This window comes from Biomphalaria glabrata, chromosome 11 (genome assembly GCF_947242115.1).
Source record: "Biomphalaria glabrata chromosome 11, xgBioGlab47.1, whole genome shotgun sequence".
NCBI lineage: Eukaryota > Metazoa > Mollusca > Gastropoda > Planorbidae > Biomphalaria > Biomphalaria glabrata.
Window position 1 is genome coordinate 35942285 of NC_074721.1, and position 25365 is coordinate 35967649.

General features: G+C 38.6%; 1 protein-coding gene across 1 annotated transcript in view; it reads right to left on the minus strand.

Moving 5' to 3' along the window:
• Positions 1-3519: 3519 nt before the first annotated feature.
• The window catches only part of LOC106067478 (proton-associated sugar transporter A-like), a 36139-nt gene continuing 14293 nt past the window's right edge, over positions 3520-25365 (minus strand). Inside the window, exons 2-5 of the mRNA XM_056004330.1 lie at positions 10748-12713; positions 9377-9535; positions 7788-7963; positions 3520-7161 (exon numbers count right to left, since the gene is read on the minus strand). Coding sequence (XP_055860305.1) covers positions 6934-7161; positions 7788-7963; positions 9377-9535; positions 10748-12713 — 2529 coding nt within the window. The 3' untranslated portion in view covers positions 3520-6933. The remainder of the gene's footprint in view (positions 7162-7787; positions 7964-9376; positions 9536-10747; positions 12714-25365) is intronic.

Below are 25365 nucleotides of genomic sequence, written 5' to 3' on the forward strand. Positions count from 1 at the left end.
TTAAAAAAAAATAGGTGCCGGTACTCAGTAATAGATTGCATAACAATTAACTACTAATAAATTAATAATAAACGTTAAAATAGAAAAGTAATATTTTTTTTCACCACATTCAAAAAGGTGCCCGTACGCAGTAAAGGTGAGTACCGTCACAAAAAAGCAGTGTATATAAATATATATATATATATATGTGTGTGTGTGTATTGAGAGAGAGAGAGAGAGAGAGAGAAAGAGAGAGACTGTAGCTTTTCAAAATCGACACTTACAGCTGGAAAAAAAGTGCCACTGAATAGATCCACATGGAGAGCGAGCATAAAGGAAGTGGGTCCCGTATTGCAGATGCTATACACAACAGCAGCAGAAAGAAGGGTGATAATGCAACGGTGCCTGGTGATTACATATGCCCAGGTTTAGTCACACAAGTTGCAAAGTGAAAAGATTGTCTCTCGAGACGAAAAATGTCATATGTATATATACATACATACAACTAGTAAGTTGTGTCGTTGTGTGAGTATCAATGCATAATGAAAAGAAAATTCATTGATTGAAGATTGTTTAAATATCTCACGACGACTAAGAATTATTCATAAGATTGCAGATAGAAAGCAATACAAAATATTTAGTAATTTAAATGTTTATTGTTATCTGCTCTTTGTTTGGAGCTCTCCAATTTCAGAGATTTTTCTTTCACTTAGTAGGCGTGCTGTCTATATTATTAGTGAACAACTGCTCCTTCTTCCCTGGTGCCATTAGAGCGTGGAGAGGGTTGCCTGAATATGAAGGTGACGGTGGGAAGAGGTTAGCTATGCAGTGTGAATTATGCAAGACAAATGGTATTGTCGTCTGCAGTCTTAGGTAGGACAGACGACCACAGAAAGCCAGACTAAAAAGATGTGGTTTTTTTTTTAAGTGAGTAAGATTTTCTTCAAAATACTTTTTTATATTAGGCCTATTATAAAAGTCTACTATATTTTTTTTTTGCATTTCATCTCACGTTGAATAAGTTTGTATTGTAATAAAAGTTATATTTACTTTAGTTCACACCAGAAGTTATTCAAGGTATTTCAAGTTTCACAAGTTAAGATTTAATACGCCTACAACAGTTTAGTTGTCTACCAGCAGACTGGTGCTACAGGTCAACGACCGGCAACACCACTGAATCAGACAGGAAAACCAATGACAAGGAAGAATTTAAGTCCCTAATTAACTTGCTAGACTAGATTGACTCATGGACACGCGTTCCCCTGTAGAAGGAACCTCTGTAATTGATAAGTTAAAACCTGGATTTGTGAGTTTACAGATTTTTTTGAGGCTTTGCAGACGATGGCATTGTTTTTCTTGGGCATTGGATAAGACCAAATACCCCTCCCCCCTCACACCACAAGCTAGCACTTTTTCACCCCATGCGCACACACACACACACACGCTAATGATGCCAGAAGATATCATTGAAAGGTGACACATCCGCCATATTTGTGTTGTCCTTAATCTTGACGTCTGAAGAGCTCTTCATCTAGCTGCTAACTCTGGGCTGCTAATAGGGCTCGAAACATAAGGGGAAAAAACCTGGGATTATTTTTTGGACTCCGGCTCAATGTCAACACATGTCAAATTATCTTCTCTTTGTCTCTAATTTACAAAGGCTTCGATAGACTTATAATTAATTAAAGATTTTTCTCTTTAACCCCCCCCCCAAAAAAAAAGTCTGAGCAAACACTAGAGTTAGAATTGTATTAAAAATTTCGACTAATCTTTTATTAAGGTAATGAAACTGTTAGAATAAATTTGATACCCACCTCCACCTACAACAGAAATACCAACACCACTAACAAAACACCGACACCACTAACTACAATAACCATAAAAAACAACACTAACACCAACAAAAGCAATTAACAACAACAAAAAACACGAACAACAACACCAAAAAAAAAAACCTCCACCAACAACATAAACACTGCAACCAACAATACCAATAACATCACCGAATCATTACCACCACCAACAATACCACAAATACCACCACCAGCAACCACAACAACATTAAAACCAACAACACCAAGAATAAAAATAACAATAAAAAACAGCACCATCAACATCGACAACTACATCACACACACAAAAAAAGAACACCATTAATAACCCCAACAACTCCAACCAATCCCCAAAAAAAACACTAAACAACACATCAACAACAACACCAATGCCAACAACGTAAGCCCTACCAACAACCGCACCAATAACGATATTAACAACAACATCAATCCTACGTCCAACAACACCGCTAACAAATGCAGCTCAACATCAGTATTAAAATCTGTTAACGAAGCGCTTTGGTTCAAAGATCTGGCCTTAAACATTCTTCTACTCTTTCAATTGTATTCTAGAATTACATAAGAGGTCCTCCGGTTTAAATAAAACTGATGCACTGATATAGTGAAATTGGAAGTCCTGCATACAAAAATACATATTTTGTTACTGTTTGTTATTGTAAATGGGTAAAAAAAAAAGATTTTTTAAAGTAATCGTAAAGCTTTTGAAAAACTTCCATTTATATATATATTTTATTATATATATATATTTACAGAACTTGCAATGTTTCCAATGTGATATATTGTATTGTGTACTGTATTTTTACATGGGTAAATCCACAGCCGATATTAGGCGGGATTACTAATTTTAGCTTGCATACCAGATGATTGCGAACGTTTGCGCAAGACACCAAGTCACAGGAACTGTTTGTTTATTCAATTTAATTAATTTTGCCTTGGGCGTAAATCAAATTTTTTTTTTCAATGAATTTCTCTCAAAATAAAATCAGAACAGGATTAGCTTGATTGAATTTCACTAGCTTACAATAATATTCGATTACCTCCCCTTTTTCATCCTATTTCTTTGACTGAATTATTAAAGATTGATTTAAAACAAGTTCTGGTGTTGTTGTTTTTTTTTGTTACAAATCTACAATATCTACACTCACTCTCGTCTGCTAAATAGTTTGAACATATTTTTTTCTTCCTTTTTCCCAACCTCAGATCAAGTTGAAACTTTGCACAACTATTTATTGCACCTGACAAAACATGAATCAATAATAATAAAAAACAAAACAATTAGTTAATTAATTATTGTTGATTTCTTTTTTTTTTTTAATGTCGAAAAAAGAGGAATAACTGCTACTTAATGAGAGATGTGGATGTATATATATATATATATATATGGATTTAATCCCCTTACTACGTTTTAACACGCTTTTATTTTCCACTTCCCATTCTCGGATCATCTTGAAGTTTGGCACAATTATTTATAGTCGATGACTATACACAAATCAATCCAAAAATTAGTACTAATGAATAAATATTGTTTTATATGGCAGAAAGGAGGATAATCCCTGCCATTTTCAGATAAATGGGCATTAATTAGCGACTCTTTGCCTTAGAAAAGCTTTGTTTGTTTTTTTTAGCCTTTTTTATTTAATTAACTCTAATTGAACATGAAACTAAAAGACGAGATCAAAGCAAGAGCTCAAAGATTGTTTGAAGTTTTTATTTCCATTTTCCAATGATATGTAGGCTGCTGTAATAGTCCGCTTAGTCCAACGGCTTGTAAAGACTATCAGAATATAGGTGGAAACGAATTGGAAAAAATTAGGTTAATTGCACACTATGTCTATTAAGTTAAAAAAAACATGAACAAATAAACAAATATTTAGTTAATTAAGCATGTAATTGCGCAAGTATCACACAACTTTCTCATATTTATGCCAACAAGGGCTGTTTTTTTTTTCAGTTTGATTTCTTAACGAAATCACACGTTCATATTATTTTTAAAAAAAACTTTTCAAAACATTATTTTGTTCTTCGATGGTAACACAAAAATACAACTTTGGCTTCAAGATGGTCGAAATCCTGGCTTGTTTTGCTTTGCCCATTTGCTTTGTATATTCATAATGTGTCATGTACTTGAGTCTTTGGCCACAAGATGGTCGAAATCCTGGCTTGTTTTGCTTTGCCCATTTGCTTTGTATATTCATAATGTGTCATGTACTTGAGTCTTTGGCTACAAGATGGTCGAAATCCTGGCTTGTTTTGCTTTGCCCATTTGCTTTGTACATTCATAATGTCTCATGTACATGAGTCTAAGGAAGTATCATTGAGATCAGGAGCTCCGTTAGTTGATCAAAGTTCATTGAATCATTATTTCTGATGATTAGGGAATGTGATATGTTCCTACCACAAAGCTAATATCAAACACGCACACACACACACAGCAAACGACGCTGTAAATGGATCAGCTCATGGAAACGAATGCCTGGGAATTAGCGGTGGTCAGAACGATGTCGCCCACACACCAGTCCCCCCACCCCCTCTCCACGAAGCTGATGTATCCAAAGCAACGACAAGTGCTAGTTTGGGGTCAGTGGCGTCGTAGGTTCTGCCAGGGTGTAGTACTGGGTGCTGCAAACTCCCTAAGGGTCGTCACAGCTAACATCACTTTCACACAGCCAACATTTCTAGCATTCAGCTAACATCACTTTCACACAGCCAACATTTCTAGCATTCAGCTAACATCACTTTCACACAGCCAACATTTCTAGCATTCAGCTAACATCACACACATACGGCTAACATCCCTACCAGACAGCTAACATCACTACAACACAGTTAACATCACTACCACACAGCTAACATCACTACAGCACAGCCAATATCACTACCGCACAGCTAACATCACTACCACACAGCTAACATCACTACCGCACAGCTAACATCACTACCACACAGCTAACATCACTACCGCACAGCTAACATCACTACCAGACAGCTAACATCACTACCGCACAGCTAACATCACTACCACACAGCTAACATCACTACCACACAGGTAACATCACTACCACACAGCTAACATCACTACCACACAGCTAACATCCCTACCGCACAGCTAACATCCCTACCGCACAGCCAATATCACTACCGCACAGCTAACATCACTACCGCACAGCTAACATCACTACCGCACAGCCAATATCAATACCGCACAGCCAATATCACTACCACACAGTTAACATCACTACCACACAGCTAACATCACTACCACACAGCTAACATCACTACCACACAGCTAACATCACTACCACACAGCTAACATCACTACAGCACAGCCAATATCACTACCGCACAGCTAACATCACTACCACACAGCTAACATCACTACCGCACAGCTAACATCACTACCACACAGCTAACATCACTACCGCACAGCTAACATCACTACCAGACAGCTAACATCACTACCGCACAGCTAACATCACTACCACACAGCTAACATCACTACCACACAGGTAACATCACTACCACACAGCTAACATCACTACCACACAGCTAACATCCCTACCGCACAGCTAACATCCCTACCGCACAGCCAATATCACTACCGCACAGCTAACATCACTACCGCACAGCTAACATCACTACCGCACAGCCAATATCAATACCGCACAGCCAATATCACTACCACACAGTTAACATCACTACCACACAGCTAACATCACTACCACACAGCTAACATCACTACCACACAGCTAACATCACTACCACACAGCTAACATCACTACCACACAGGTAACATCACTACCACACAGGTAACATCACTGCCACACAGGTAACATCACTACCACACAGGTAACATCACTACCACACAGCTAACATCACTACCACACAGCCAACATCACTACCACACAGCTAACATCCCTACCACACAGCTAACATCACTACCACACAGTTAACATCACTACCACACAGCTAACACCCCCCACACAGGTAACATCACTACCACACAGCTAACATCACTACCACACAGCTAACACCCCCCCCCACACAGGTAACATCACTACCACACAGCTAACACCCCCCACACAGCTAACATCACTACCACACAGCTAACACCCCCCACACAGGTAACATCACTACCACACAGCTAACACCCCCCACACAGCTAACATCACTACCACACAGCTAACACACCCCACACAGGTAACATCACACACGAACCTAAGAACAACCACGCTTATGATATTTTCTTGAACATGATTTCCATGACGATGATAAGAAACCAATAGACTAATAGATATACAAGAATATATTCAGATGACGAGAAGACATTGAATTCTAACATCAGCAACATACAAGATGAACTTTTGATAGACATTATTGTAACATTAGCTACAGGGCCGGATTAAATTTGTAAGGGGCCTCTCGTTGCAGCTTTCCAAGCGCTGCAATACCTGCAATGTGTGTGTATGGAAGGGGGAGGGGAGGAGAAAAGTCTTCAATGAATATGTTTGAACAAGAACTGATGTATAGTTTGAGATCCGTTGTATATATGTTCATTATCTACCTGCACGATGTATGACTTAGTGAAGTGACTCTTGAATAGCAAAGTCGTGTAATTATGTGCTAATATTGAACTTTGCAGTTGTTTTTTTTTGGTGAATTTATAAATTTGCCAAGTTGTTGTTTAAGTGGCCAACGAGTGTATTGGAAGTGAACGACATAACCCAAAAAAAAACGAGGATGGCTGCCTGGTTGTGTGGTGTGCGCTCTGGAGTTTGACCGATGGTCCCGGGTTCCTACCTTATCTGCTGCCATCCCCCGTCGTCCTGCGGGAGGTTTGGACTAAGAAGTAAACTATCTTCAACACTGAAGGAACATCCGAAACATGTCAAACATTTTACAAACAATTACATGGTGGATGAAAATAATTATAATAAAAAAAAATGGTAAGAGAATTGAACTGGTTGTCATATATTATCTTATCTTTGTTAGAACTCTTAGTTGGGGGGGGGGGTGATAGATTTGAGATCTCTTTAAAAGATGGAGGCTCTCATGATGATGTAGTTAGTCCCTCCTCTTCCTCCGCCTCTGCAACACCAGGCGCTCATAAGTCCAGGTATGTGACCTGAGTGGCAGTGAGAGAGCCCAAAAAGCTGAGGATGGCGCTGGTGACGATGACCGCCACCGTACTGTCCACCGCAGTGACCACTGTCCCCATCAAGACCGAGAGCAGGAACTGGGCCAGGAATACCATGCTGCTGATGATGGCTACGTCGGTGCCGAGGCCTCGAACTTGTTTGCAGTCCCCCAGAGAGGGGTCTCCGTGAGAGAACTGAGAATTAGAACAATAGTGGTGACATTATATTCATTTACATGTAAACAAATAAATAAATAACTAGATTATATTTATATAACCAACTCCTCCATATTACACAAAATCCTTTAAAAAAAAACTAAGCTTAACTTAAGAGGAAAAACTCAGCCCTTAAAGCTATATCTATTAAAAATCTACAAGTTATTTCCCTTATTTGATATAAAAAATGAAAATAATTAATTACCAATAATTAATTGACTAGATGAGCATATTGTTTATTGATTCATGTTTTGTTAGGTACAATAAGTAATTGCTCGAAAGATGCGAGAGGGAGAATTTACGTTCACAATTATTTAAGAGGACTAAACCCAACAAATTTAGTCATATCGGTGAAGTAGTTTCCCTTGTTGCTTTTAAACAAAATAATGAATTACCATTAATTAGTTGTCTAATTGGTTACTTTTTTAAAATTGATTATTGTCTTGTCTATGTCAATTAATAATTGTGCGAAGTTTCAGCTTGAAATAACGCTTTTTACCAGACAGACAGAGTGAGTTGATAAAAGCTTTGTGAAAAGGAATATTCTACTATCTGTATGTCATGTGCAGGAACGAACTTCTCGCAGGAAGCAGGGTGCTACTTACCATTCCCCTCGTGTGGTAGTGTGCCACCAGTAAGTAGGGCATGGTGAATAACGTGGCGTACATGATCCCCGCCGCGGGGGACAGAAGGATGACCGCTATCTTACTGCGTGAGACGGCCATTCCCGCCATTCCAAGCGTGAAGACCAACTGACCAATCACATAGACTTTCTTGGCTCCTAGTATGACATAAAAATAAATGAAATGAAAAACTTATTTACTCTTCCCCTAAATTTTCGATTTGTAGTTTAAAATAAAAGTATTTTGTAAAGACATAAAACATACATATAACATAAAACAATGGGTGCCTGGTCGGGATGGTCTTCTCTTTTATTGTGGAATGCGCTTCAGACTGTAGTTACGGAATCTATGAAATTTAGGCATCCGTAAGTTTAGGCAACTGGTAATTTAGGCACAATGAAATTTAGGCACCCGGTATTTTAGCCACACGGAAATGTTGGCACCGTTAATTTAGGCACACGGAAAATTAGGCACTCTGTAATAGCGACCTTAATTTTGAACATAGTAAGGTCGCCATATTTTCCGCATTTTTCAAAAAATGTCCGATTGACCGGTGCCTAAATTTCCAGATGCCCAAATTACCGGAAGACTAATTACTCGGTGCCTAAATTACCGGCGCCTAAAATTCCAGTGCCTAAATCTCCAGACACCGTAGTGACGATGGTGTAGAGTTCAAACTTTGCTCCTTGTTATCCCCTTCTGTCCAGCAGGAAGTTTAGGTCAGGATTGTAATCTTTAGTTTTGAAGAAACTTGTAGACGTCCAAAGCTTGTCAAACAAAACAAATTAGGGTAACTCTATGTACCTGCAAACTGCATGTCCAGACCAAAAGCAGCAAATAATAGGGAATAGGGACAATAAGAAGGGACAAATAATGACTTTTAACTACTTTACAAAACAACGCCTTGATCCAACTTTCTACAAAATTTTCACGCCATTTTTTATAGTGCTAAAAATCTCCATGTCCAGTATAGAGTAGCATATATAAGTCTATATGCGTAACGTTACAGGAGCTCCTTTTCCTATTTTTCTCATAGAATATTATTTCCCCTTTGTTTTTGTCATATTTCGTGTCAATACATTACCCGTACTTTGTTTTGTTGTCCCAATAGATGCTGCTTTAGATGGGACATCTTTTAAGTAGGAACGCCATATAACATATAGTGTAGTTTATACTTTGTTAACTATTTTTTTTCTGGGTCAGTTTCTTTTTTTATTATTTCTAACTTGTGTTTCTGTATGTCATTAGTCTATTGGAAATTTCCACGATGAACTCAACAATGTCAAGGACGCTGAACAGACCTTGGAAATTGCAACTAAATAAAAGTTACAAATAGAAGAGCATAAAACTCTGATTCTGCTGTGGTAAAACCATATAACTAATTGTAGTAACTAATAAAAAACAAAGCTTTTCAACACTGCCTTTATGTTGTGCACCAGATACACCAAACAGAATTCTATTTATAGGATCTATGCCATGTACTATTTATAGGATCTATGCCATGTACTATTTATAGGATTTCCGTCATGTATGTAGTCTGCACATGTTACTGTAAGCCTTCGTGTACTTACTGAACCTCTGCACAAGTCTCTCTATCCCGAGAGAGTAGCAGGCACAGGAGAAAGAGTAAAGAGACATTGCAAACGAGCCCAGCCTCACGCCAGCGTCGTATCTGTCATGGAGGTCAGTGCCCACAGGAGCCATGGGGTCACCGCCGTACACCGACTGACCTGGAAGTAAATAGTAGAAGACAGGAAGGCACATAAATAGCACACTTGCACAAACACACACACACGCTTACACATATATGCACACACGGGGTTACACAAATATACATACACATTCTCAACAAATTAACACACTCTTATATTAACACACACACTTACACTTACAAATAAACTTACACTTACATAAAAAAGCACACATAAATAAACACACACACACATAAATTAATAAGCACACACTTACACAAATAAATAAACAAACATTTACAAAAAAAAAACAACACATACATTAATAAAATATCAAAATTACACGAGTAGACACACACATAAACACACAGATAAACACACACATAAACACACAAATAAACAGAAATAAATGCAGACACATTTCTTAATTGAACTTGCACATTATTCTTGTATACGCCGCCGGTCGACTAGTTATTCTTATACTACAAGATCTCGACTAGACTAGATACTAGACAACTCTCGGAAGATGTGCTTAAAAGAATACCTACGCGTTCAACTATACGTGTGTTAACATTAAAATATCAACATCCTATGTTGCTGTATTCAGTTGTTTTGTTTTTTTACAAATGTTTTTTGCTGATATTTTAATACGTTTAAATCTTTATCATTACTGTTGTTTTATTTTTCGCTTTTTTTTTCCCAAAACAGTTTAAGAGATATTGGGGGGGGGGGAGGGGGGTTAAAGCAAATTTAGGCATTCAAAGGTTAAAAACTTTATTTCATCCAGGAGAGAGCGAACTTCTGAATGAAACATGGAAGAAAAAACAAATCTAACGTAGCTATGTTTGAAGTATGTACACTTTTCCATTTTCTACTTCAGCCAGTCACAAAATATCTAATTTAGCAGCCAGTTTAAGACTTCACTGCAGTGCCAACTTTATTCCTCTCAACACGCATAAATCATCAAATCTTGCACACAGCTTTTTCTTGTACTGAGCATTCATGACTATCCCCCCCCCCCCCCCCTTTTCTCCTTTCTTTTAGACTGACCTACTATGTCGATAGACTATAGAGTGAGTAGGCTGACCTACAAAGTGAGGGATTTCAGTGACTTACGGAGCCTGTAATGTCCAGGAGTTAGTTCATTAGAATTAATGCACTGATATACAAATTAATCAGAAGTAGGTTAGACTTCACTGACCTACTAAGCCATTATCTATATTATTATTATATATTTGGAAATCCACTGACCTACAAAGTCGGTAAAGTAAAGTGAGTAGCAGACCAGAGACATCCAACACAGCAGGTTACATAGACACAGTATCCACATCGACTTGGGCATCCGGATGATGGACTTGAGATAGGTCTTCAAGGTCACATCCGTCGACACCTCCACCGTATCAATGACATCGCGCACTCCGGCACCCACACTGCTTCCCTTATGCTGAGGGTTCCCCTGGCGTTCCCCCGATGCTAGAGACCCGTTGCATTGATAGGACTGGCTCAATCCGGATCTCGAAGGGGGAACCCGACTTGTCGACGTGGCCTTGCTGCTATTCTTGCTCTGAGCGTAGCTCGTGGCGCTATCGTAGATCTGTGGGCTATTTAGGGAAGAGACTTCAATCGATCTGATTTCTGGAATCGTAGAACCTGATGCGCTATTTGCGGAGCGTGCCTTTGGATAAACGGAGTCTCCATAATTGATTTCCTTAACTAATTGATTTTCAGAGTCTTTGTTCAAATTTGTATCGTTGTGAAGATTGTCAGAGACTGTCCAGTGGCGGTCACTGATATTGGCTATTTGGTGTTTGTCTTTGTCCGCCTCACTATGTGAGGTGAGGTCCGCATTTTGTTTGCGAAGGGCGTTTTTGTCTGTTTCACATAGCGCCCCGTAAGAAGACACCCTCTCCACTCTGCCTATGTCACTCCCTTCTGTTTGTTCTTCTTCGCCGGAGGAGGAAGTGTCTTCGTTTGTAAACTTTCGGTATTTAGATTTGCCTACTTTCTTTTTCACTTTCTGAAGTTCCGATTTCTTGATGCTTAAGTCTTTGAGCGGGATTTCCCGAAAAGATGTTAACGTGAGCGTGACGAATACAAAGAAGGCTATGAGCACAACAGAGAAGACTACACGAATATGTCCGCCCAATGCTTCGCCAAAGCTAGTTGCATTCCAGTCGATTCCTCCCATAATATATCCTACTGTACCGCCCAGTCCTGCCATAACGGTAAACATGGTCAGCCCAGTAGGGTGGTCTTCGGGGACGCAGACATCTAAAAGGTACGCCCTGCAAGGTGACTGACAGGCGTCGCAGTTGAAATCAAGCATGGCCACGCCCAGAATTGTAAATATTATACCCCAAAGGTGATCAGGAGGCAGCGTGAAAGAAAATCCCAAGCTGGATCTCTTGGGGATGAGATCTTCTATACTGGAGTTTAGATGAGGTCTGGCGTTAATTGTTTCGTTTCCGGAATCTCCGATCCAAATCCCAAGAATCTCCCCATTGGGAACCAATGCTAGTCCTAGGATGATCCCAATTGACATGATTATAATGAAAGGTCTTCGTCGTCCCAGCTTAAAGCTGCATCTGTCGCTGAGCGATCCCATTATAGGAACGAGGAAGAACCCCAGAATAGGGCTGAGGCACCACACCATGGTCATGAGAGATGGAGGAACCCCGAGCTTCAACAGGATGGGGCTTACGAACGCCGTCTCAGCGGCGTAGCAGAGTTCAATTCCGCAGACGGCGGCACTTATTCTGATAAGCTGCATCTTAGTTTTTCTGAGCGGGGCTCCGGTCTGTTGGTCGTGGAGCTCCTTCTGGGTTACCAGTCCAGCCAGACCGAGGCCGACATATTGGACGTAAGGATTGCTTTTAACAGTCTTTAGCGCTCTGAGAATGCCCGCGTCCATGTCAGGATCGAGATGATGTCTCTCTACGGGATCGGAGTTTGAACGACCCCTGCAGAGTAAAGAGCATCTGGCGTCAAGGTCGTTTTGGGGCTCTAGCCTTGCATCAACGGAGGTAGTCGCCCTCAATCTGACCTCATGCTCAGCTGGTAAGCGTTCTTGGACACGAGAGGCAACGTGACAAGAGTCGCCGTCGAGTGTGCCATAGGTTGCGTTACTCTCATGCTTAGCTGGAGGTAACTCCTTGTTGTCATCTGGCGATGGAGAACCGCTAATCTCCCTTGACACTAAGAGTGAAGTCCTCTCGTCCTAGTGAACGAAACAAACAGAAAAACAGATTTAGAAAATTGTTTTAAAAAAAATTACAATTGGTTTGAAAAGGTGTTGAAGACGGTCGTTGACTTGTAGCACCAAACTTCTGGTAGACAACTAAACCGTTGTAGGCGTAGTATATCTTCACTTATAAAACTTGAAATAACGTGACTAACTTCTTTGTGAACAGTATTAAATACAACTTTTATTAAAATACTAGCAGGATATGACCCGCGGCCTGCGGGCCTTACTTTGGATATTGCCACGAAAATAAAAGTAGAGTGTGAAAATGGGTTTACCCGTTCAGCCGACATGTTCATGTCCAATATAAAAAAAACTAAGAAAATGGGTTTACCCGTTCAGCCGACATGTTCATGTCCAATATAAAAAAACAACTAAGAAAATGGGTTTACCCGTTCAGCCGACATGTTGATGTCCAATATAAAAAAAACTAAGAAAATGGGTTTACCCGTTCAGCCGACATTTTCATGTCCAATAGAAAAAAACTAAGAAAACGGGTTAACCCGTTCAGCCGACATGTTCATGTCCAATAGAAAAAAAAACTAAGAAAACGGGTTAACCCGTTCAGCCGACATGTTCATGTCCAATATAAAAAAACAACTAAGAAAACGGGGTTACTTGGTTTGTGAAGAAGTTTCGTACTTAAATAGAGATACCATTAGAGATACTTTAAGTCTATTTGTAGGGCCCTTCGGTTGTGGCAGGGACATTAAAGATACACTTCGGTCTCCGCTATGATCAATGCCAAGTGTTATCAAGATTGGTCTAACGGCTTTGATTTTTATTCGGGACATACATACATACATAGGCTACATACATACATACATACATAGGCTACATACATACATACATACATACATAATACATACATGCATACTGTTATAAACCTGGTGGTGGCACAGATGGGGGTAGTGGTGTGTATGTAGTCAGCCGACGCAAATCGCCCCAGGCCAGCGCTAGACGAGCGGTCAACCGTGACGAGTTACGACTGTCAGCCGAGTCGAGTGTCAACAGGACATTTCGGGAAGGATCGCAGCGTCACGAGAGTTGTAGTCATCTGACCACCTAGAAACGTCGAGCGGCGTTCTGTCCGGTTCTAGAAGGCCAGTAGGGACCCTATATAAAGAGCGGAGGTGTCGCAGTCAAGACGGTCGAGAAAAGGGGCTCAATACAGCAAGGTTGAGAAAGCGGGTTCACGACAGGAGTTCAGAACACGGTCGACTACAGCACAGTTCAGCGGTGTGGTTCTGTACGGAGCATTACGACGGTTCAGTGCGGAATACTATCAGGTACAGTTGAGACGAACGGCGTCTTGATCCTGGTCTGTGATCGAGTCCGACACAACGAGCTTAGTGTGTGAAGTCAGTCCTGAACTGTTGAACCCAGTGCAAGCCCGGAACGAGACGGAGAGGCCAGTGCAAAAGACTTGATACGGCGGAACGGTGTTATCGGAGAGATATTTGTTATCGCAGAGCTATTTGTACTGTTCTACGTGCTGCCAATTGTACAGTATTGGCTGTTATTTATGGACATTAAACCTTTACGTTATTTTGGAGCCCTGACTTGTCAAGTTCTTTAAGTTGGTGGTGTATGGTGCAGTTTGCAGAGAGCCTGGATAGTGAGATTCGTAACAATACATAAGCCTTACTTTCTGCTTTATATTATAGATAGACAAAATCAACTTGTGATGAGAAGCAATAAATATAGCAGACTTTAAGTAATACTACAAAACGGCATTTTAAACACAAACTAACTCACTACAATAACACATGCGTATCCTTTTAGTCTGAGGTTCTGGAGTCGTCTCTCTTCCCTCAGACCGCTGACGACAACGCCACCTATCTTGCATCATTCAGAACCAATCGTTAACTTCTTCCCACCGTCACCATAGAAACACTAACACACACACACACACTCTCCATAACAAATGAACACTATTCTCATATTGTGTGTTGCTGTGGTGATGGCCTGGAGTGCTGTTAGGGGCTAAGCTAATCATTTCACCGTTTATGAATAGTGTCATGTGATAGTTGCTCTGTCGTTGTTTATTATTTGTTACGATCATCAATAGTGGTAGATGTCACGATCAAACTTGATGTCAAGATGTCACGTTGAAGCACAATCAATGATCGTAATTGCCGAGGATTCAGAAATCGTCAGTTGATAAGATGATCACCTAGAAGTTGCTAATTGATAAGATGATCACCTAGAAGTTGCTAATTGATAAGAGGATCATCTAGAAGTTACTAATTGATAAGAGGATCATCTAGAAGTTATTGGTTGACAAGACGATCTAAGTATATTATTATATATTCAATGAAGAAACTTCTCTTCGACAAATACAAATACTTTAATTCAAAACTTGGAAAAGCTATTCACAAATAATTACAATGGTTAAATATACTTCAATAAAATAACTGATCTACACAATAATATAATTGAGTTCTAACACTAGACTCTCGTACATGTTATCTCTAACACGTTCCACACAAGACTGCCGCAATCTAGAATCTTCCCCGGACTCTAGAGCGTAATCACGTGACCAATATCTCTACGCTGCAAGGCCAAACAATAAATGCAGCTCAAAGTACAATAATTAATATTTCTAACCAAACACATTCACTCCAAAACATACGTTTGTTGCGTGATGGAAAATCCCGAGGTGGCTGAAGTTCTGGTAACCTTGGCTAAAAATAGATACAGTGTACGTGACATTATTATTGTTATAATTATAATTTATACTTTAAATTACCGTTACCACTTACAGTATTATTACTTTTTGCATTGTTTTCATTTTGATTATCTTGAGTATGTCAATTATGTGTATATTTTTATTATCTTATCTTATATATAAATAAATAATACAGACGTTACTTCAAAAAAGAAGATGATTACGTCCTACGCGTCATGCATTCTGTCATGCATATTAACCAATGACTTAAATTCTGCCAAGTCACTGGTTTTCCTAGCTAGCTCAGGCAACCCATTCCATGCTCTAATATCACTAGGGAAGAAGGAGTATTTGTACAAATTTGTCCTAGCATATGGAATGAGAAATCTGCCTTAATCTTTGTGTCTTTCTGAGTATTTGATTAAATTTTGTTTTTGTATTATGTTTCAGTGTTCAGTGTTTATGATCGCAGTTTTCCACAGGATTCAAACTAGGTTTGAAAACCAAGCGCTTCACCCCTCTGCCAACAAATTGTGTAAATATAAAGTTTAAAGTATTTAGTGAAGAAAATGTCAATCTTGGATTCTACTTGTTATCAATGCACAATGTCATCTTATATTGGATTACGAAACACAATTCTCAAAAAATAATGTGTTTTTTTTTAAATAATTTTAATTCGTTTAAAATTAGGGGTGTTTTAGTGACTACATCTAGAATCTAGTTTATTTCCTTAAGACTTGGGCTATATCTGAAGAAGAGAAACGCAAAGTCTAGTACATGTTTATTAAGCTAGATGGTTTCACTATTTAACCGAGTTTTATTTTCTTACCTCTTACGTTGAAAACTTACTCATTCCTTTTTTTTTAAATATTGGAATGAAGCAGGTTGATATCGCGTGCTAGTCTAAAAATAGCACCAAGGCGCAAGAACTTTTCATGTTTGTTAATAGATTAGCTGACTGGAGTTAACGCACTTGTTCGACTAGATGCCATCTGAATCATTTTCATTTTTACAAAGCATTAAGCATGTATCAATTCATTCTGTCTGTGTCTTAAAAAGTTTGAACCCATTATTTTCCCACATCCAATCTCGGATCAAGATGAAATTTCGCACACTTATTTCTTGTCCATGGCAAAATAAGAATTAATTTTTAAAAAATTAACCAATTAGTTAATTAACAATTGGTAATTAATTATTATGTTTGGTATGGGAGAAGGATAAGAAATTGTACTTGACATGTTGAATTAATCCCCTTAGTTTGTGTGGAGAATCAGTTCGGTGCTTAAATGTTTGAAACTAACAAAAGATAACTACAAAACCTTCTATTTTAATAAGCACTTCGCTGGCACAGTGGTTAGTGTGTCCACCTGAGGAGGCCTGAGCTTTTGAGTTCTTCTTTGTCACCCTGCTCCTTTACCAACTAATCCAGACAAGCGATAGGATCATATCGAATTGAGAAAGCCGAAAGCATGAAAATGCGCTAAACAAAAACAATTGGTTAAAAATATTTCTAATTGCGTAGATTCATTATTGTTAGTCCAGAGACTAGATCCATTACAAATGCAATCACATGACAAATAGTGCATGCGTTATGAATAAGAAGTATTTAGACAGCGCATTTGTTAAAGTGCTAGCTATTAATATCATCAAGTATCTCTACCACATTAAAATGATTCAGATAAGTGTATTATTTTCAACCTTTTTTTTCTTTCGTGCATAACGTGAGTCGGAAGTTTATAAATAAAGTTAGCGGGCAACGGAAGTGATGCACAATCTACGACCCGCTGACCACATCCGGCCAATGTAGTGATTGTTGTGGTCTGTCGTTGCTAGTAAACAACTAAACCGAATTAGGCGTATTATATTTTAACTTTAACTGCATCACAAACTAAGAGATTAGAGACAGGGTTACTGCAGCGATTGATCCCCTTGATGACCTGCTAACTAGCCAAAAATCTATGGCCATATTACAAGGTCTTCGGGGATCGCAACGACCTTCCTGCAGGGAACAGTACCAGGAAAAAGAAGAAGAGGCAGACAGAGAAAGCGATGGGAAGACAACATAAAAGAACGGACGAACCTGGCATTGAAAGAGGCTCTAACTAAGGTAAAAGACAGAGAGGAATGGAGAAAGACTGTCGAAAAATCTTACATGGTGTCCTACAGAAAATGGATAGATTTAGGTAAAGGTAAAAGGTAATTTTAACTCATAGAACTTGAATTAACTTGAACTAAATACAACTTCTATTACAAAAAACAGAGAAATTCAACTTGAGAAGAAATAAACGTAGATATTCAAGCAGATCTAACTCAATAATAAAAACATGTCTTTACACTCTGGCTTCCTGGAGATGTCTCCTATTCTTAACTCTTTCTCTCCTAATTGACGATACCATCGTTGAATTGACCCCATTAAATTAATTTTTGATGTTTAATTAGTGTTATATGAAAAGAGCTTGCATTTCCCTTTACTTGTATACCAAAAATAAAACATTATGTGATAACAAACAACAACAACGTTATTGAGGTTCAATCATAAAAGGCTTATAAATAAGTAATGGGCAAAATGGATAATTCAGTCGGAACGTAAAAATAATTACGGAGAGAAAGAGTTAACAAAGATTATGGCAGAACCGCTTATCTGCCAGGTACCTATTCATACAAAAACAGGTATGAATAAAACGACAGGTATTCATTTGACGTCAGTTTATCATATAACACCAGATAATTAGTCATTCATGAAAAAAAAAACTGGTTGAAATGTGCTAAACGATGACTTTCTAACAATTTTAAAAATAATTTTTTTAAAAATTGGACACAGCGCCTCATTTTACTAAATCCGGCCCTGAATTATATATTAAATTTGATCACTATTATTTCATAAATGTATTTGTCGATGTAGGTCAGAAGGTTAGAAAGTAACTCCACACACACACGTAAGATAGCAGACACTGATTATTGTGTCACCTGATATGTTTGTTTCCTTTGTCTCCTATCAAGAGAATTCCCACTTTTCACATAGCCGGGTAAGAGCACGTGATCAGTACATAGAGGCTTGTTATAAAGTAGCGTTCGTTAACCGCCGACACTATAAAATGGAAGTCTGAATCACGTCAGGGATGGCTTGAATGGATGCGTGACGTTGTCAACACAGGGGCGTGTTAGGGATGGAATCAATGGTGGGGCTACTGGAAACCATTCATGACTGTTCTCTTGGGGCGGGTTATTGTCCATGTAGCGTCTGGACTCTGGACCTTGTGTGACGTCAGCATATGACTTGTTTTTTTTTTCCACAGGAGATCTACGTCGCAAGTGTTGTTGTGTTAAATGTCTGTATTTGAGTCAAATAGTTATTATAACCCTGACTATCGGTGGTTAAAGTTGAGTTTTTAATTTTGAAGCCTCCGTGTGTTTAACAACAAAACTTTTTTTTCAAAGTGTTATTCCAGGGTATAATCTCTTTATAGGTGATAGGTTTCTTGAATATACAAATTCTTGTCGTAGAGAAGGTTGTCCAGGACTGGATTTAGATTTTTTAAGGACCTAAGCTATTTGAGAAATGGCGCCCCATGGAATCAACTTAAGGCAATATTTCCTTTAGGGCCTACTCTTCTTCTTATAGATTGAAAATAGCCCTGGAAACCTTTTTGGTAGGCCCCCAAGAAACTGGGGGTCCTAAGTTAGAGCTAGTGTTGCCCTATAGGTAAACCCAGCACTGGTTTTAGATGAGGGAATGTCTGTGCACATGATCCAGAAGATACGGATGATTGATTTCGATTGATGGACGACACACAGAAACAGTAAGTAACACTGGGAAAGCCGGACATTTTCACACTTTAGGCCCATGCTTGCCGGACGGAATACAAGACCCAGAAAAAGGAGGACATGTCTTCTAAATGAAAGTATCAATTTAGTTTTTGTTGTCGAAGTAATTAATACAATCTGAAACGTATTTCAACGCTGAGCCTGTCATCATAAACTTATCTAACAACCCTCCCCCCCCCAACACTTTTAACTCTTTCCCCCCAGCCCTCCCGGTAAATCTAACAAACACTCCTCTCTTTCTCGTTCTCCCCTTCTCAACCACACATTTCCTCTCATGGTCTTTCTGTATCTCCCTCTTTCTGTTCCCTGTCTTTCTGTATCTCCCTCTTTCTGTTCCCTGTCTTTCTGTATCTCCCTCTTTCTGTTCCCTGTCTTTCTGTATCTCCCTCTTTCTGTTCCCTGTCTTTCTGTATCTCCCTCTTTCTGTTCCTTGTCTTTCTGTATCTCCCTCTTTCTGTTCCTTGTCTTTCTGTATCTCCATCTTTCTGTTCCTTGTCTTTCTGTATCTCCCTCTTTCTGTTCCCTGTCTTTCTGTATCTCTCTCTTTCTGTTCCTTGTCTTTCTGTATCTCCCTCTTTCAGTTCCCTGTCTTTCTGTATCTCCCTCTTTCTGTTCCCTGTCTTTCTGTATCTCCATCTTTCTGTTCCTTGTCTTTCTGTATCTCTCTCTTTCTGTTCCTTGTCTTTCTGTATCTCCCTCTTTCAGTTCCCTGTCTTTCTGTATCTCTCTCTTTCTGTTCCTTGCCTTTCTGTATCTCCCTCTTTCAGTTCCCTGTCTTTCTGTATCTCCCTCTTTCTGTTCCTTGTCTTTCTGTATCTCCATCTTTCTGTTCCTTGTCTTTCTGTATCTCCCTCTTTCTGTTCCCTGTCTTTCTGTATCTCCCTCTTTCTGTTCCCTGTCTTTCTGTATATCCCTCTTTCTGTTCCCTGTCTTTATGTATCTCCCTCTTTCTGTATCTCCCTCTTTCTGTTCCCTGTCTTTCTGTATCTCCCTCTTTCTGTTCCTTGTCTTTCTGTATCTCCCTCTTTCTGTTCCCTGTCTTTCTGTATCTCCCTCTTTCTGTTCCCTGTCTTTCTGTATCTCCCTCTTTCTGTTCCTTATCTTTCTGTATCTCCCTCTTTCTGTTCCTTGTCTTTCTGTATCTCTCTCTTTCTGTTCCTTGTCTTTCTGTATCTCCATCTTTCTGTTCCCTGTCTTTCTGTATCTCTCTCTTTCTGTTCCTTGTCTTTCTGTATCTCCATCTTTCTGTTCCCTGTCTTTCTGTATCTCTCTCTTTCTGTTCCTTGTCTTTCTGTATCTCTCTCTTTCAGTTCCCTGTCTTTCTGTTCCTTGCCTTTCTGTATCTCCCTCTTTCAGTTCCCTGTCTTTCTGTATCTCTCTCTTTCTGTTCCTTGCCTTTCTGTATCTCCCTCTTTCTGTTCCTTGTCTTTCTGTATCTCCCTCTTTCTGTTCCCTGTCTTTCTGTATCTCTCTCTTTCTGTTCCTTGTCTTTCTGTATCTCCCTCTTTCAGTTCCTTGTCTTTCTCTCCACATATCTTTCTCCCCCACTGTCTCTCCCTTTCAGACTAATCAGTTTTCTTTTTTTTTCTCAGAAAACTTCAAGTTTAGCCATTTATTATTTAATATAAACATTTCATTTTCAATACAAACTAAAAAGTATATTCCTTCTCTCTCTCTCCCTTTCTTCTCTCTCTCTCTCCTTTCTTCTCTCTCTCTCTCCGTTCTTCTCTCTCTCTCTCTCTCTCTCTCTCATATCTGTACAAATTTTCTTCAAGGATCAGTCCGATAGATGATCAAATAATTTTCCCCCAAACCACCAGAGAGCTCTGGGAAGGGAGATAATAAATTAGCGATGACTGTCATATCAATATCGAATACATCAAGCCGGGGACATCGTCCAATTAGACCAGAGAGGCAGGCGCCCTTAACACTGGGCGCTGAGGCAGTCAGAGTGCGCCCCTCTTAGATCTGACACTACCTACACAAGATCATAGAACCGAAACAAGACAAGCAAGTCTTCTTAATATTCAGAGACCATCTAAGGATGGCTGCTGGTCATGCGGTATGCGATCTGGACTGTCGATTAGATGGTCCCGGGTTTGAACTTTGAGCCCTGCCCTGGCCATCGCCCGCCATCCTGTGAAGGGTGGTGCTAGGAGGTAATATTTTTATTTTTGAAGGAACATCCGAAACATGTAAAACAGAACTAGCATTGGTTGAACTCTACAACGGGTCTCAACCTGCCATTTAAGCACCCATTTGTTGTTACTCGGTTGTTGGTTTGTAGCTTCAAACAACTAGTACAACAAAACCAATGTGAGCATATTTAATTCGTTATGAAATAAACTTGAATAGGCTTCTTTTAAAACAAAAAAAGAATCCAACGTCTCTCTCTATAAATATACACAACTTAAACTCGAAAATATGTAGAGTAACAAATGAATTGATAATTTTTAACAAAGTTTAACTCATTCCAAATACAAGTCTTCTCTATCTCACATCTCTTCCTAGTCTTTTCTATCTCTCTCTCTTCAATTCTCGATCAGTTCTTATTAACTTTAATTACGACACACCACCTCGTGATTACATCAGACTGCTTTTTTTTAGCCTACACAACCAAAACTATCCACTCCTCTTTTCTCATGGTTACAATATACACGTACACATGCATTCTATAACGCCATTTCAAATACTCTCCGTAATGTTGTGTATTGTTGAACTGTGCGGGCCTATATCCTCACTGTTTTTCTTGTTTTTACACACACACAAATTGCAGCTGGCATGATGCCATGCACTAGTAGTACTAAGAATGAAAACAAAATGCTTTTCGCGTCATTAATTAATGCGCTATACAATAACACTTAATATAAGTTTAATTTTTTTCTAAAAAAGGATTCTTTATGTTTTTATTGACTTGAATCAACCCCAAGGATTACAACTAAAACCAAACAAACAGAAGACAAAGAGACTTCTCCTCCCGATGACCATCCATCAGGCATGCCCTACCAGTGTCTCGTGAGACAGACCAACTCCCACGTGACACGTAATAGACAACATACACCTCATTTATTTGGATGCGATACTTGTTACTATACGAATAAGTTACTGTACGAACAAGTTACTGTACGAACAAGTTACTGTACGAACAAGTTACTGTACGAACAAGTTACTGTACGAACAAGTTACTGTGCGAACAAGTTACTGTACGAACAAGTTAATGTACGAACAAGTTAATGTACGAACAAGTTACTGTACGAACAAGTTAATGTACGAACAAGTTAATGTACGAACAAGTTACTCGGAGCTAAGTAACTGAGAATACCTTCCACTCATTACTTTGTTGTCACCGTCCACGGGAACTATGCTAGGCATCCTCCGGGGCTGTCTGTGTTAAGTATGTCTTGAAGAAATAAGGCAACTATTGTCGTAGTTGGGCCGAACACTTTTAATCATTCACCACAGGACGCCATCTTAGGCAGGAAGCCCATGTTCACCACAAAAAGACCCATAACTCACACAGACTAAGGGCTATAACTTACATATATCAAGCATTAACATCCTTCTCTTTCTATCGACGAAACATGTTATTGTTCACTACAAACATTCCAAAACGAACAAATGGTATATGAACAGCCTGGATCCAGACTTTTCAAAGGGACACAAAGTATTGCAGTTACCTTTAGCTGTGTTGGTGGAAGGATATTTTATGCTGTGGCTAGTCTGCAGCACTACTGTCCATTGGTAACTAGAATCGTGTTAGGAAAGTCTAGTGGACATAGGAGAACAAGAGGCGGAGTGATAAAGACAGAGAAAGAGAGAGAGAGAGAGGATAGATAGAGAGGAAGAGTGATAGAGACAGAGAGAGATAGAAGACAGGTAGAGAGGCAGAGTTGCAGTGAATTAGAGAAAGAAATATAGAGACTGAGTAAAAAGAAAAAGAGAGAGAAAGAGAGAGAGAGAGAGAAAGAGAGAGAGAGAGAGAGAGAGAGAGAGAGGGTCTGAGAGAGAGGGAGAGAGAGAGAGATAATTTCAAACACAAACAGCTAATCTTGTTTTAAGACTGTAACACCACTCCAACAACTTTTCTCCTGCCTACGAAAAATGTTGTTTTCGTCAATAATTTGATTTAAAAAATAATAATAACAAAAATATTTTTTAAATGTGTTTAGTTGAAAGAAAATAATATTACATTAGTCTTCATTTACTTAAAGGATTCTGGATTTAATTACGTTAAGAGCTCAAATACTTGTATCACCGCAACCGTGTCTTCTTTCAACTACTTTAGTCATCATCGCTATTAGAGAAACATGGCTGACATCTTTCTTCCTTTCAATGGCATTATGGGACAGCCGCTTTCATAACGTCATAAGGGGGCGTAACCCACGAAGACCTGACCGAAGGGAGATAACTTAAGTCGCTATCGAACTGTCACACGACAAAAGAGAAATGACTGAGTTAGGGAAGGGAGAGGAAGCTCTTAGATGGGGATGAAGGGGGGGCGGCCATGATAAAGTTACTTCTTAACTCTGCAATTTTTTTTCTCAATCTTGAATGTTTTTTTTAAACCTCCTAGGGCCTAGGGTAATAAAGTTGTTAACCCTCTCCCCCCCCTTCTAAACAATATTTTAAAACAACGTTTTTTCTTCGACAATTATATATATATGTGTAGTTTTTTTATGCTGATAATTTGACACTACGTACCCTGATGCTGTGACCCTATTCTAGAGGCTAGAATTCAAATTTAATAATCTCATATCCACTTTACAAAATATGAATATTGTTTTATCACAAAATAAAGGCACGTTCCTCATCCCATATGCTAGGACAAATTTGTACAAATGCTCCTTCTTCCCTAGTGCTATTAGAGCATGGAATGGGGTTGCCTGAGCTAGCCAGGAAAACCAGAATTTAAGTCATTGGTTAATATGCATGGCTGAATGCATGATGCGTAGGACGTAATCATCTTCTTTTTTGAAGTAACGTCTGTATTATATAAAGTGAATGGTATAATAATTGTAAACTTATAATATATCAAGCATAAAGACACAATATAAATATCGTATTAGGTAATAAATCTACAGTGATAATGTTGAAATAAAGCTCAATTAAAAAGATTTCACTCCAAATTCTCAGTTTTGCTTCTGTTTATACTTAGCGATGTCAGAATATTTCTAGAATAATCTGGATTATTATTACTGTGAAGTTCATTTTTAGCTCCCTTGGCCCTTAATGAGCTAGCTTAAAATCTACTCGAAGCTTCCGGAAGTTTTGAGAATTTAAAAAAAAAACTTGTTTCTGGTGACACTTTTTTAGAATGTGACAGTTATCTAAGTTGTCACTTAAGCATGTACATTAGTTATTTTATATAGTATCTAGGTATTGTGCAGATTAACTAGGCCAAGGGGAATCCATGCATGGGAAGACAATTGTTTCATTCCTCGAACTATCTAAATAATGGGACAATTACCTAGATAAATTGTACATTACCTACTTAGCGCTCGAAAAAAAAAAAAGATTTAAATCCTTATTGAGTTTTAAGAATTAAGTTAATAAAATCAAACATCAACCAATTAGAATCAAATTACCTAATCAAACAATCAACAAATTAGAATTAAATCACCAAATCAAACAATCAACCAATTAGAATCAAATCACCAAATCAACCAAGGAACCAATTAGAATCAAATTATCAAATCAACCAATTAGAATCACCAAATCAACTAAGGAACCAATTATAATCAAATCACCAAATTCAAACAATCAACTAATTAGAAACAAATCACCAAATCAAACTATACAAAATTAGAATCCAACAACAAATCAAACAATGAACCAATTAGAATCAAATCAACAATCAAACAATTAACCGATTAGAATCAAATCACCTAATCAACCAATCAACCAATTAGAATCAAAACACCAAATCAAACAATCAACCAACTAGAATCAAATCAACAAATCAAACAATTAACCTATTATAATCAAATCAGCAAATCAACTAATCAACATATTAGAATCAAATCACCAAATCAAACTATGAACCAATAAGAATCAAATCACCAAACCAAACAATGAACAAATTAGAATCAAATCAACAAACCAAACAATTAACAAATTAGAATCAAATCAACC